The following is a 12,994-nucleotide window of genomic DNA, read 5'->3' as shown; positions in this document are numbered from 1 at the left end:
CTCTCTGTCTCTACCTCTCTCTGTCTCTACCTCTCTCTGTCTCTACCTCTCTCTGTCTCTACCTCTCTCTGTCTCCCCCTCTCTACCACTCTCTCTCTCCCCCTCTTTACCTCTCTCTGTCTCTACCTCTCTCTGTCTCCCCCTCTCTACCACTCTCTCTCTCCCCCTCTTTACCTCTCTCTGTCTCCCCCTCTCTCTGTCTCTACCTCTCTCTGTCTCTACCTCTCTCTGTCTCTACCTCTCTCTGTCTCCCCCTCTCTACCTCTCTCTGTCTCTACCTCTCTCTGTCTCCCCCTCTCTCTGTCTCTACCTCTCTCTGTCTCCCCCTCTCTACCACTCTCTCTCTCCCCCTCTTTACCTCTCTCTGTCTCCCCCTCTCGACCTCTCTCCCCCTCTCTACCTCTCTGTCTCCCCTCTCTACCTCTCTCTCTCCCCCTCTCTACCTCCCCCACTTTCACTCTCTCTCTCTCCCTTCTTTACCTCTCTCTCTCCCCATCTCTACACCTCTCTCAATTCCCCTCTACCTCTCTCTCTTTCCCCATCTCTACCTCTCTCTCTTTCCCCATCTCTACCTCTCTCTCTGCCTCTCACTCTCGCTCTCCCACTCTTGACCTCTCTCTCTCCCTCAACCTCTTTCGCTCTCTCTTTCTCCCCATCTCTACCTCTCTCTCCCCCTCTCTCTCTCCCTCTTTCGCTCTCTCTCCTCTACCTCTCTCTCTCTTTCCCCCTCTCTCTCTCTTTCCCTCTCTCTCTCCCTCCTCCACTCTCCTTCTCTTTAATACTTCAGACAGCGTGTGTAGGAGCTGTAGATGGTTCTGTCGACCCACCGCCGGAACTTGGACACCGCTGTGTAAACACCCGGGAACTTGGCATCTCCGCAGCCGTTTCCCCATGATACCACACCGTAGACACGCCCCTCGCACACCAGCGGCCCGCCGGAATCTCCCTGGAAACCACAAGGTACACCACACCCTCACTCAGTTTCCATGACAACGTGTCTCATTTTCTGAGGCCACCACAAGGTAGGTAACTATCATGAGAAGAGAGGAAACTTGGAATTAAAATGTGATTGTGTTGTGAAACTATAGATTAAGGTAATAGGTTCTCGAACGCACCCTTAACTATCCTATACAGCTAGTGGGAACTGACAGGCCAATAGGGCGTGTTCAAAAACTCAACCTGTTACATCTATCAGGTCCAGTACCTTGCACGCGTCCTTGCCACCAGCATTGTATCCGGCACAGATCATGTTGGAGGTGATGTTCCCGTTGAACGACTCGCTGCTGTTGCACCTGGCCGATGACACGATGGGCAGCTTGACAGTCCGCAGGGTGGAGGGGATCTGACCCTCTCCCAGAGAGGTGTACCCCCACCCCGACACACGACACACCCGCCCCGCCATAACCCCTGTACCCTGCCGAGGGAGGGGCGCCAGGGACACATAGCTACCCATCACCATGGGAACCCTCAGCTGCAAACGGTGGAAGAAAAGAGATAGAGGGAGGAGTTGAATTGAGTTGAATTGAATTGAGTTGAATTGAGTTGAGTTGAATTGAGTTGACTGAATTGAGTTGAATTGAGCTGAACTGAATTGAGTTGAATTGAGTTGAGCTGAACTGAATTGAGTTGAATTGAGTTGAGCTGAACTGAATTGAGTTAAGTTGACTGAGTTGAGTTGAATTGAGTTGAGTTGAGTTGACTGAGTTGAGTTGAATTGAACAGAACAGAATTGAACTGAACTAAACTGAAATACATGTACTTACTAAGTTATTACAAGGTAATTACAAATGTAATACACAGCTAGTTACTCTAATATAAGGCCTATCACTTGGCCAAACATCCTAAAACAGCTGTATCCAATGCTGTTATAATAAACATGAATATGAAATGCAGGTAAATATGTATATTGTCTATGGTTGTATCCTGTACCTTGATGAGCATGATGTCAGCATTGTTGGTGGTCTTGTTGTACAGAGGATGGGGGATGATTCTGTGAGGTTTGGAATACTGCTCCGTTCCCTCAAACATACTCAGTGAGTAGTCCCCTGCCACAATCATCATCTGATCGGTCCTGGGAGGAGAGGCCAGGGACACATCAGAGATACATTCAACTTTGTTGTTTACATTATTGGAGTATTGCCATCTGCTCTGTCCTTAGACGGTGGAGTGCAATTTGAGCTGTGTTCAACTTGGCAAACACTGACTAACGTTATTTAAAATAAATATCCCCTTCTGCTTTATCCAAAAAAGAACATCTGAGGTGCATTCAACGTCCCAAAAGTTTCCTTTGCGCTGACTGCACTGAAGTGGGTGTATACGTGGGTACAATGCTTCTCTGTGTGAAACAGGAACAATGTGACTGTTATCCTTTCTGAACTTACAACGTCTGACTTGTTGACACCTCGTCGTGTAACACGCACGCTGCGATGACAGACATACCAAGGTTGCCCTGCTGAGCCCACTGTGTCTCTTATCGCCCTTACTGTCTGTCTGACCTCCCAGTCCCACTGTGTCTCTTATCGCCCTTACTGTCTGTCTGACCTCCCAGTCCCACTGTGTCTCTTATCGCCCTTACTGTCTGTCTGACCTCCCAGTCCCACTGTGTCTCTTATCGCCCTTACTGTCTGTCTGACCTCCCAGTCCCACTGTGTCTCTTATCGCCCTTACTGTCTGTCTGACCTCCCAGTCCCACTGTGTCTCTTATCGCCCTTACTGTCTGTCTGACCTCCCAGTCCCACTGTGTCTCTTATCGCCCTTACTGTCTGTCTGACCTCCCAGTCCCACTGTGTCTCTTATCGCCCTTACTGTCTGTCTGACCTCCCAGTCCCACTGTGTCTCTTATCGCCCTTACTGTCTGTCTGACCTCCCAGTCCCACTGTGTCTCTTATCGCCCTTACTGTCTGTCTGACCTCCCAGTCCCACTGTGTCTCTTATCGCCCTTACTGTCTGTCTGACCTCCCAGTCCCACTGTGTCTCTTATCGCCCTTACTGTCTGTCTGACCTCCCAGTCCCACTGTGTCTCTTATCGCCCTTACTGTCTGTCTGACCTCCCAGTCCCACTGTGTCTCTTATCGCCCTTACTGTCTGTCTGACCTCCCAGTCCCACTGTGTCTCTTATCGCCCTTACTGTCTGTCTGACCTCCCAGTCCCACTGTGTCTCTTATCGCCCTTACTGTCTGTCTGACCTCCCAGTCCCACTGTGTCTCTTATCGCCCTTACTGTCTGTCTGACCTCCCAGTCCCACTGTGTCTCTTATCGCCCTTACTGTCTGTCTGACCTCCCAGTCCCACTGTGTCTCTTATCGCCCTTACTGTCTGTCTGACCTCCCAGTCCCACTGTGTCTCTTATCGCCCTTACTGTCTGTCTGACCTCCCAGTCCCAGGACTCACTGAGGCTGCTAACAACAAACAAACACAGATCATGACTGATTCTTACAACAACAACAAAAACACAAGAAAAAAAATCACAGGTAAATGTGAATACATGTTTTAAAAAGTGGGGGGAAAACATGTGGTTTTTGGACATGTGTGAACACCTGTGTTCATGTGAAACAAATCATGTGAAATTCTAGTATTTTTTATATACATTTTCATGAGTGTGACATGTGTTTTCTTTTGGACACGTGTGAAGTTTTTAACATGTGAGAGAGACATTTCTTTTGGAATGGGGTGGCCAGTAATAAACGGTTATTTCTAATTGTTGTGTTTTGTTTTCTTCTGCTTGACTTATTCAAATGTATTTTTATCTTACTACTGCAGTGTTAGGAAAGAGCAAGAACCGCATTTCACTGTACTACTACACACCTGTATGTATATTCCTATGGATACAGTGTTTGGAGTCATGCTAACTTCTCCTCAGTGTTATAAAGCAGGTTATTGACTGACTCACCCTATGTTACAGTGAGCGGCTGTAAGCACCCAGTACTTGTGCACTAGCGATCCGCCACAGAAGTGCTGTCCCTTGGTGGTCTGTAAGGATACAATGTATTTGATGGAATTGGGGGCTGGAGCGTAACCTCCGACTATACGGTCCTGTATGATCTCCTGACCTGCAGGAAGACATGGAAACAACATGTATAGTATTACACGGTATATGGGATGTGTTATAATATACACTGAATGTACAACATGTTAAGGACACCTTCCTCATATTGAGTCAGATTCTGAAACATGGAAACAGAAACAGTTGCATTAGATTGTATGACAGGTAGAAACCTGATTATAGTGTTGTAGGACAGACAGGTAGAAACCTGATTATAGTGTTGTAGGACAGACAGGTAGAAACCTGTTTATAGTGTTGTAGGACAGACAGGTAGAAACCTGATTATAGTGTTGTAGGACAGACAGGTAGAAACCTGATTATAGTGTTGTAGGACAGACAGGTAGAAACCTGATTATAGTGTTGTAGGACAGACAGGTAGAAACCTGATTATAGTGTTGTAGGACAGACAGGTGGAAACCTGATTATAGTGTTGAAGGACAGACAGGTAGAAACCTGATTATAGTGTTGAAGGACAGACAGGTAGAAACCTGTTTATAGTGTTGTAGGACAGACAGGTAGAAACCTGATTATAGTGTTGTAAGACAGACAGGTGGAAACCTGATTATAGTGTTGTAGGACAGACAGGTGTAAACCTGATTATAGTGTTGAAGGACAGACAGGTAGAAACCTGATTATAGTGTTGTAGGACAGACAGGTGGAAACCTGATTATAGTGTTGAAGGACAGACAGGTAGAAACCTGATTATAGTGTTGTAGGACAGACAGGTAGAAACCTGATTATAGTGTTGTAGGACAGACAGGTAGAAACCTGATTATAGTGTTGTAAGACAGACAGGTGGAAACCTGATTATAGTGTTGTAGGACAGACAGGTGGAAACCTGATTATAGTGTTGTAAGACAGACAGGTGGAAACCTGATTATAGTGTTGTAGGACAGACAGGTAGAAACCTGATTATAGTGTTGTAGGACAGACAGGTAGAAACCTGATTATAGTGTTATAGGACAGACAGGTAGAAATCTGATTATAGTGTTGTAGGACAGACAGGTAGAAACCTGATTATAGTGTTGTAGGGCAGACAGGTAGAAACCTGATTATAGTGTTGAAGGACAGACAGGTAGAAACCTGATTATAGTGTTGTAGGACAGACAGGTAGAAACCTGATTATAGTGTTGTAGGACAGACAGGTAGAAACCTGATTATAGTGTTGTAGGACAGACAGGTAGAAACCTGATTATAGTGTTGTAGGACAGACAGGTAGAAACCTGATTATAGTGTTGTAAGACAGACAGGTGGAAACCTGATTATAGTGTTGTAGGACAGACAGGTAGAAACCTGATTATAGTGTTGTAGGACAGACAGGTAGAAACCTGATTATAGTGTTGTAGGACAGACAGGTAGAAACCTGATTATAGTGTTGTAGGACAGACAGGTAGAAACCTGATTATAGTGTTGTAGGACAGACAGGTGGAAACCTGATTATAGTGTTGTAGGACAGACAGGTAGAAACCTGATTATAGTGTTGTAGGACAGACAGGTAGAAACCTGATTATAGTGTTGTTGGACAGACAGGTAGAAACCTGATTATAGTGTTGAAGGACAGACAGGTAGAAACCTGATTATAGTGTTGTAGGACAGACAGGTAGAAACCTGATTATAGTGTTGTAGGACAGACAGGTAGAAACCTGATTATAGTGTTGAAGGACAGACAGGTAGAAACCTGATTATAGTGTTGTAGGACAGACAGGTGGAAACCTGATTATAGTGTTGTAGGACAGACAGGTAGAAACCTGATTATAGTGTTGTTGGACAGACAGGTAGAAACCTGATTATAGTGTTGAAGGACAGACAGGTAGAAACCTGATTATAGTGTTGTAGGACAGACAGGTAGAAACCTGATTATAGTGTTGTAGGACAGACAGGTGGAAACCTGCTGGAAAAATCATGAAAAAAACCCTGGAAAGGTCTAGAAATAGTGTACAATATAATACAGTACATAACATGCAGAATGTGGAATAATACTGTTCCCATAACATTGGAACTTTCACACCTCTTAGACCCAGTAGGGAATAGAGGCTTCTTTCACACCTCTTAGACCCAGTAGAGAATAGAGGCTCCTTTCACACCTCTTAGACCCAGTAAGGAATAGAGGCTCCTTTCACACCTCTTAGACCCAGTAGAGAATAGAGGCTCCTTTCACACCTCTTAGACCCAGTAGAGAATAGAGGCTCCTTTCACACCTCTTAGACCCAGTAGAGAATAGAGGCTCATTTCACACCTCTTAGACCCAGTAGAGAATAGAGGCTCCTTTCACACCTCTTAGACCCAGTAGGGAATAGAGGCTCCTTTCACACCTCTTAGACCCAGTAGAGAATAGAGGCTCCTTTCACACCTCTTAGACCCAGTAGAGAATAGAGGCTCCTTTCACACCTCTTAGACCCAGTAGGGAATAGAGGCTCATTTCACACCTCTTAGACCCAGTAGGGAATAGAGGCTCCTTTCACACCTCTTAGACCCAGTAGAGAATAGAGGCTCCTTTCACACCTCTTAGACCCAGTAGGGAATAGAGGCTCCTTTCACACCTCTTAGACCCAGTAGAGAATAGAGGCTCCTTTCACACCTCTTAGACCCAGTAGAGAATAGAGGCTCATTTCACACCTCTTAGACCCAGTGGAGAATAGAGGCTCATTTCACACCTCTTAGACCCAGTAGAGAATAGAGGCTCCTTTCACACCTCTTAGACCCAGTAGAGAATAGAGGCTCCTTTCACACCTCTTAGACCCAGTAGAGAATAGAGGCTCCTTTCACACCTCTTAGACCCAGTAGAGAATAGAGGCTCCTTTCACACCTCTTAGACCCAGTAGGGAATAGAGGCTCCTTTCACACCTCTTAGACCCAGTAGGGAATAGAGGCTCCTTTCACACCTCTTAGACCCAGTAGAGAATAGAGGCTCCTTTCACACCTCTTAGACCCAGTAGGGAATAGAGGCTCATTTCACACCTCTTAGACCCAGTAGAGAATAGAGGCTCCTTTCACACCTCTTAGACCCAGTAGAGAATAGAGGCTCATTTCACACCTCTTAGACCCAGTGGAGAATAGAGGCTCATTTCACACCTCTTAGACCCAGTAGAGAATAGAGGCTCCTTTCACACCTCTTAGACCCAGTAGAGAATAGAGGCTCCTTTCACACCTCTTAGACCCAGTAGGGAATAGAGGCTCCTTTCACACCTCTTAGACCCAGTAGGGAATAGAGGCTCCTTTCACACCTCTTAGACCCAGTAGAGAATAGAGGCTCCTTTCACACCTCTTAGACCCAGTAGGGAATAGAGGCTCATTTCACACCTCTTAGACCCAGTAGAGAATAGAGGCTCCTTTCACACCTCTTAGACCCAGTAGGGAATAGAGGCTCCTTTCACACCTCTTAGACCCAGTAGAGAATAGAGGCTCCTTTCACACCTCTTAGACCCAGTAGAGAATAGAGGCTCCTTTCACACCTCTTAGACCCAGTAGGGAATAGAGGCTCATTTCACACCTCTTAGACCCAGTAGGGAATAGAGGCTCCTTTCACACCTCTTAGACCCAGTAGGGAATAGAGGCTCCTTTCACACCTCTTAGACCCAGTAGGGAATAGAGGCTCCTTTCACACCTCTTAGACCCAGTAGGGAATAGAGGCTCCTTTCACACCTCTTAGACCCAGTAGGGAATAGAGGCAAAACTAACTCACTCTGCTGAGAACAACAGAATAGAGGCTCCTTTCACCCTCTAGATTAAGAAGTCCTGATAAAAATATGATTAATTACATCCTTTAAATTCCGAAGTATTCATTACAAATGACCAATAAACTTTGAATCAGTGTTGGTTCCTTTGTTTCGGCACAAAAATCCACCAGTGTTGTAAATGTTTTTCTACTGGTTACTCATAAACAGGGCAATAAATCACAAACATTTTAGGACAAAAAAAAGATGTAAAGAACACAAAGGGATAAGTACTTCTCCTTTTCATGTCCAGTGATCTCACCAGGCTCAGCTAGCAGACATTAAAATTGCTGGTTCTGTGACCTCCGACTCCAGAGGCGAATAAAGGTTTCCCTGTCTGACCTGACTTCCTACCTGTGTCCTCTAGTGTCTCCTCTAGTATGCATCCCAAATGGTATCCTATTCCCTACATAAGGCACTACTTTTGACCAGATCCCTATGGGCCCTGGTTGAAAGTAGTGCACTAGATAGGGAATACGGTGCCATTTGAGACACCTCCATCCTCATAGTGTTTCCTCGCTCCTCGATCTCACAGGGCTGTGTAACACCAGAGAGAGCTTGTCTTCACAGGGCTGTGTAACACCAGAGAGAGCTTGTCTTCACAGGGCTGTGTAACACCAGAGAGAGCTTGCCTTCACAGGGCTGTGTAACACCAGAGAGAGCTTGCCTTCACAGGGCTGTGTAACACCAGAGAGAGCTTGTCTTCACAGGGCTGTGTAACACCAGAGAGAGCTTGCCTTCACAGGGCTGTGTAACACCAGCGAGAGCTTGTCTTCACAGGGCTGTGTAACACCAGCGAGAGCTTGTCTTCACAGGGCTGTGTAACACCAGAGAGAGCTTGTCTTCACAGGGCTGTGTAACACCAGAGAGAGCTTGCCTTCACAGGGCTGTGTAACACCAGAGAGAGCTTGCCTTCACAGGGCTGTGTAACACCAGAGAGAGCTTGTCTTCACAGGGCTGTGTAACACCAGCGAGAGCTTGTTTTCACAGGGCTGTGTAACACCAGCGAGAGCTTGTCTTCACAGGGCTGTGTAACACCAGAGAGAGCTTGTCTTCACAGGGCTGTGTAACACCAGAGAGAGCTTGCCATCACAGGGCTGTGTAACACCAGAGAGAGCTTGCCTTCACAGGGCTGTGTAACACCAGAGAGAGCTTGCCGTCACAGGGCTGTGTAACACCAGCGAGAGCTTGTCTTCACAGGGCTGTGTAACACCAGAGAGAGCTTGCCTTCACAGGGCTGTGTAACACCAGAGAGAGCTTGCCTTCACAGGGTTGTGTAACACCAGAGAGAGCTTGCCTTCACAGGGCTGTGTAACACCAGAGAGAGCTTGTCTTCACGGGGCTGTGTAACACCAGAGAGAGCTTGCCTTCACAGGGCTGTGTAACACCAGAGAGAGCTTGCCTTCACAGGGCTGTGTAACACCAGAGAGAGCTTGTCTTCACAGGGCTGTGTAACACCAGAGAGAGCTTGTCTTCACAGGGCTGTGTAACACCAGAGAGAGCTTGCCTTCACAGGGCTGTGTAACACCAGAGAGAGCTTGCCTTCACAGGGCTGTGTAACACCAGAGAGAGCTTGTCTTCACAGGGCTGTGTAACACCAGAGAGAGCTTGCCTTCACAGGGCTGTGTAACACCAGCGAGAGTTTGTCTTCACAGGGCTGTGTAACACCAGCGAGAGTTTGTCTTCACAGGGCTGTGTAACACCAGAGAGAGCTTGTCTTCACAGGGCTGTGTAACACCAGAGAGAGCTTGCCTTCACAGGGCTGTGTAACACCAGAGAGAGCTTGCCTTCACAGGGCTGGGTAACACCAGAGGGAGCTTGTCTTCACAGGGCTGTGTAACACCAGCGAGAGCTTGTCTTCACAGGGCTGTGTAACACCAGCGAGAGCTTGTCTTCACAGGGCTGTGTAACACCAGAGAGAGCTTGTCTTCACAGGGCTGTGTAACACCAGAGAGAGCTTGCCTTCACAGGGCTGTGTAACACCAGAGAGAGCTTGCCTTCACAGGGCTGTGTAACACCAGAGAGAGCTTGCCGTCACAGGGCTGTGTAACACCAGCGAGAGCTTGTCTTCACAGGGCTGTGTAACACCAGAGAGAGCTTGCCTTCACAGGGCTGTGTAACACCAGAGAGAGCTTGCCTTCACAGGGCTGTGTAACACCAGAGAGAGCTTGTTTTCACAGAGTTATGCAACACTCAACTACACTCACTTTCCTGTGGTCAGGATAGAAGAGAGAGGAAAAATCACTGTCGTTGTTACTGTTGGTAATACTGTGTAGCTCGGTTTTTACCTTGTTCTGGACAACAAGGCATGCTAAATAGAGAATCTCCTCTGGGCATGTTTTTTAGTCCAGAACAAGGCTTAATCTGTGTTCAAGAAACCTGGCCTGTGAGTTCATCCCAGAAGGACAGATTAGATTTTCTGTTGACAACAGAATTTATAATCTAAATTCTGTTCTATTCAACATCAAAGGATCGTGACACCAATATAATACCTTTATAACAAGTTACAACAGATGACTAGACCCTGAACATTATGTGTACTGCTGAGTAAACAGGTTTCTACTTTAGGAGGCAGTCAGCATGCAAAGACAAGCAATACAACACAATGCTAATCATGCATTGTTTTATCGTGCATATTATTGAAAGCAATTCATATATAAACACACAAATCATCGGCATATCTCCGCACTCTGGGTCACATAAAAACCTGAATAAATGATCATGAAGTATTCACTACATGAATAAAATGACAACTAGGAGGAAAATGTTATACTTACAATTGACTGCCAAGAGCTCCAAAAGCGCATAGCACAGACAGACTACTAGCAGGTTCATGATGAGAGGAGAGGGTGGAGTGCAGGCTGAGCAGTGGGATGCAATGCCGGACTGGAATAACACTTCTATATCCTCTCTGATTCCTATAACAGGAACAAGGACATCTCACCAGACAGCGATGAGCAGAGATCCTCAGATTTCTGAAAGTTCCGATTTCAGTCATCATGGCCACACTGTCCAGATACAACGATATAGGATGGAGAGAGAGAGAGAGAGAGAGAGAGAGAGAGAGAGAGAGAGAGAGAGAGAGAGAGAGAGAGAGAGAGAGAGAGAGAGAGAGAGAGAGAGAGAAAGAAAGCAAAAGAGAGAGAGAGAGAGAGAGAATGAAAGAAAGAAAGAAAGAAAGCAAAAGAGAGAGAAAGAAAGAGAGAGAGAGAGAGAGAGAGAGAGAGAGAGAAAGAGAGAGAGAGAGAGAGAGAGAAAGAAAGAAAGAGAGAGAAAGAAAGAAAGAGAGATAGAGAGAAAGGAAGAGCAACAAAGTGCACCTTCATAAACTGTCCCCCTTCTCTGACCCCCTGACTCTCCACAGGGGCCCTTACAGTACATTACACTGTCTCCATAGTAACATATCTCATGTCCTGTGTCATCAGCAGGAGCTTCACACAGATTTTCCTCCTGTGGAAGTTCTCAATGGACCTCTGTGTGAGTGTGTGTGTGTGTGCATGCGTGTGTGTCTGGGAGATTAATTCTGAATGACAAAGGAGTATTTTATACAGTCATACCATCTGTATAACACAAATGTATTTCCCTCTGTAGAATCAACACCATTTGACACTCTTCTAGACTGAAGTGACAAACACTGGGCTTCTTGAGGTGTGCCATCTCACTTTCCAGGGGTCCTTCCATATTAAAAATCTGGACAGATTTGACATAATTACAGTGGATAGTACAGCAGGGTAAGCATTACACCCCCCTTGTGGAAGACTCTCTCCTGAGTCCTGACCTGTCCTTGTCCCACATTTAGGGAATTAATAATTAATAATTCATACTATAATTCATAATTCATATTTCAACCAGAAGAATATGGCTTCTCTTTACTGCTCTTCCCACAGCGAGGAATTTTCTGAACCCAAGGTCCTTTACTGGCAGATATAACCAAGGACAAATACTCTATACAGTATATAGGGCAGTGAATATAACCCAATCAGAATGGATATAACCCAATGAGAATGGATATAGCCCAATCAGAATGGATATAGCCCAATCAGAATGGATATAACCCAATCAGAATGGATATAGCCCAATCAGAATGGATATAACCCAATAAGAATGGATATAACCCGACGAGAATGGATATAACCCACCGAGAATGGGTATAACCCGATGAGAATGGATATAACCCAATAAGAATGGATATAACCCAATCAGAATGGGTATAACCCAAAGAGAATGGATATAACCCACCGAGAATGGATATAACCCAATCAGAATGGATATAGCCCAATCAGAATGGATATAACCCAATAAGAATGGATATAAGCCGATGAGAATGGATATAACCCGACGAGAATGGATATAACCCACCGAGAATGGGTATAACCCAACGAGAATGGATATAACCCAATAAGAATGGATATAACCCAATCAGAATGGGTATAACCCAAAGAGAATGGATATAACCCACCGAGAATGGATATAACCAAATAAGAATGGATATAACCCGATGAGGATGGATATAACCCGATGAGAATGGATATAACCCAATCATAATGGGTATAACCCAAAGAGAATGGATATAACCCACCGAGAATGGATATAACCCAAAGAGAATGGATATAACCCAAAGAGAATGGATATAACCCAAAGAGAATGGATATAACCCAATCATAATGGGTATAACCCAAAGAGAATGGATATAACCCACCGAGAATGGACATAACCCAATAAGAATGGATATAACCCGATGAGAATGGATATAACCCGATGAGAATGGATATAACCCAAAGAGAATGGATATAACCCGATGAGAATGGGTATAAGCCAATCATAATGGATATAACCCAATCAGAATGGATATAACCCGATGAGAATAAACTCTCACTGAAATGTGTTTGATTGTTAGTAGTTAGTTAGTTAGTTTGTTGTGAGTATGGGTTTATTCAAAGACATACTGCATATACAGTGGGGAGAACAAGTATTTGATACACTGCCGATTTTGCAGGTTTTCCTACTTACAAAGCATGTAGAGGTCTGTAATTTTTATCATAGGTACACTTCAACTGTGAGAGACGGAATCTAAAACATTAATTAATTTGCATTTTATTGCATGACATAAGTATTTGATCACCTACCAACCAGTAAGAATTCCGTCTCTCACAGACCTGTTAGTTTTTCTTTAAGAAGCCCTCCTGTTCTCCACTCATTACCTGTATTAACTGCACCTGTTTGAACTCGTTACCTGTATA

At 45.2% G+C, this 12,994-nt stretch overlaps 1 protein-coding gene across 1 annotated transcript; it reads right to left on the bottom strand.

Moving 5' to 3' along the window:
* Positions 1-775: 775 nt before the first annotated feature.
* Positions 776-11,435, bottom strand: LOC120020034 (trypsin-3-like). The gene is made up of 5 exons (XM_038963469.1): positions 11,417-11,435; positions 3,889-4,048; positions 1,930-2,071; positions 1,205-1,471; positions 776-946 (listed from the first exon to the last, which is right to left on the bottom strand). Exons 1-5 carry the CDS (start codon positions 11,433-11,435, stop codon positions 776-778), a joined length of 759 nt encoding a protein of 252 aa, XP_038819397.1.
* Positions 11,436-12,994: the final 1,559 nt, after the last annotated feature.

The sequence above is a fragment of the Salvelinus namaycush genome, chromosome 2 (genome assembly GCF_016432855.1).
Source record: "Salvelinus namaycush isolate Seneca chromosome 2, SaNama_1.0, whole genome shotgun sequence".
NCBI classification, from domain to species: domain Eukaryota; kingdom Metazoa; phylum Chordata; class Actinopteri; order Salmoniformes; family Salmonidae; genus Salvelinus; species Salvelinus namaycush.
Note: the sequence above shows the minus strand (reverse complement) of the source record. Positions and strands in the feature narration are given on the sequence as shown.

Coding starts and splice junctions, on each gene's coding strand:
- LOC120020034 (XM_038963469.1), bottom strand. Junction 1,472..1,929: donor CTGACATCATGCTCATCAAG/GTACAGGATACA, acceptor CACCGTTTGCAG/CTGAGGGTTCCCATGGTGAT. Junction 947..1,204: donor GTGGCAAGGACGCGTGCAAG/GTACTGGACCTG, acceptor TGTGGTTTCCAG/GGAGATTCCGGCGGGCCGCT.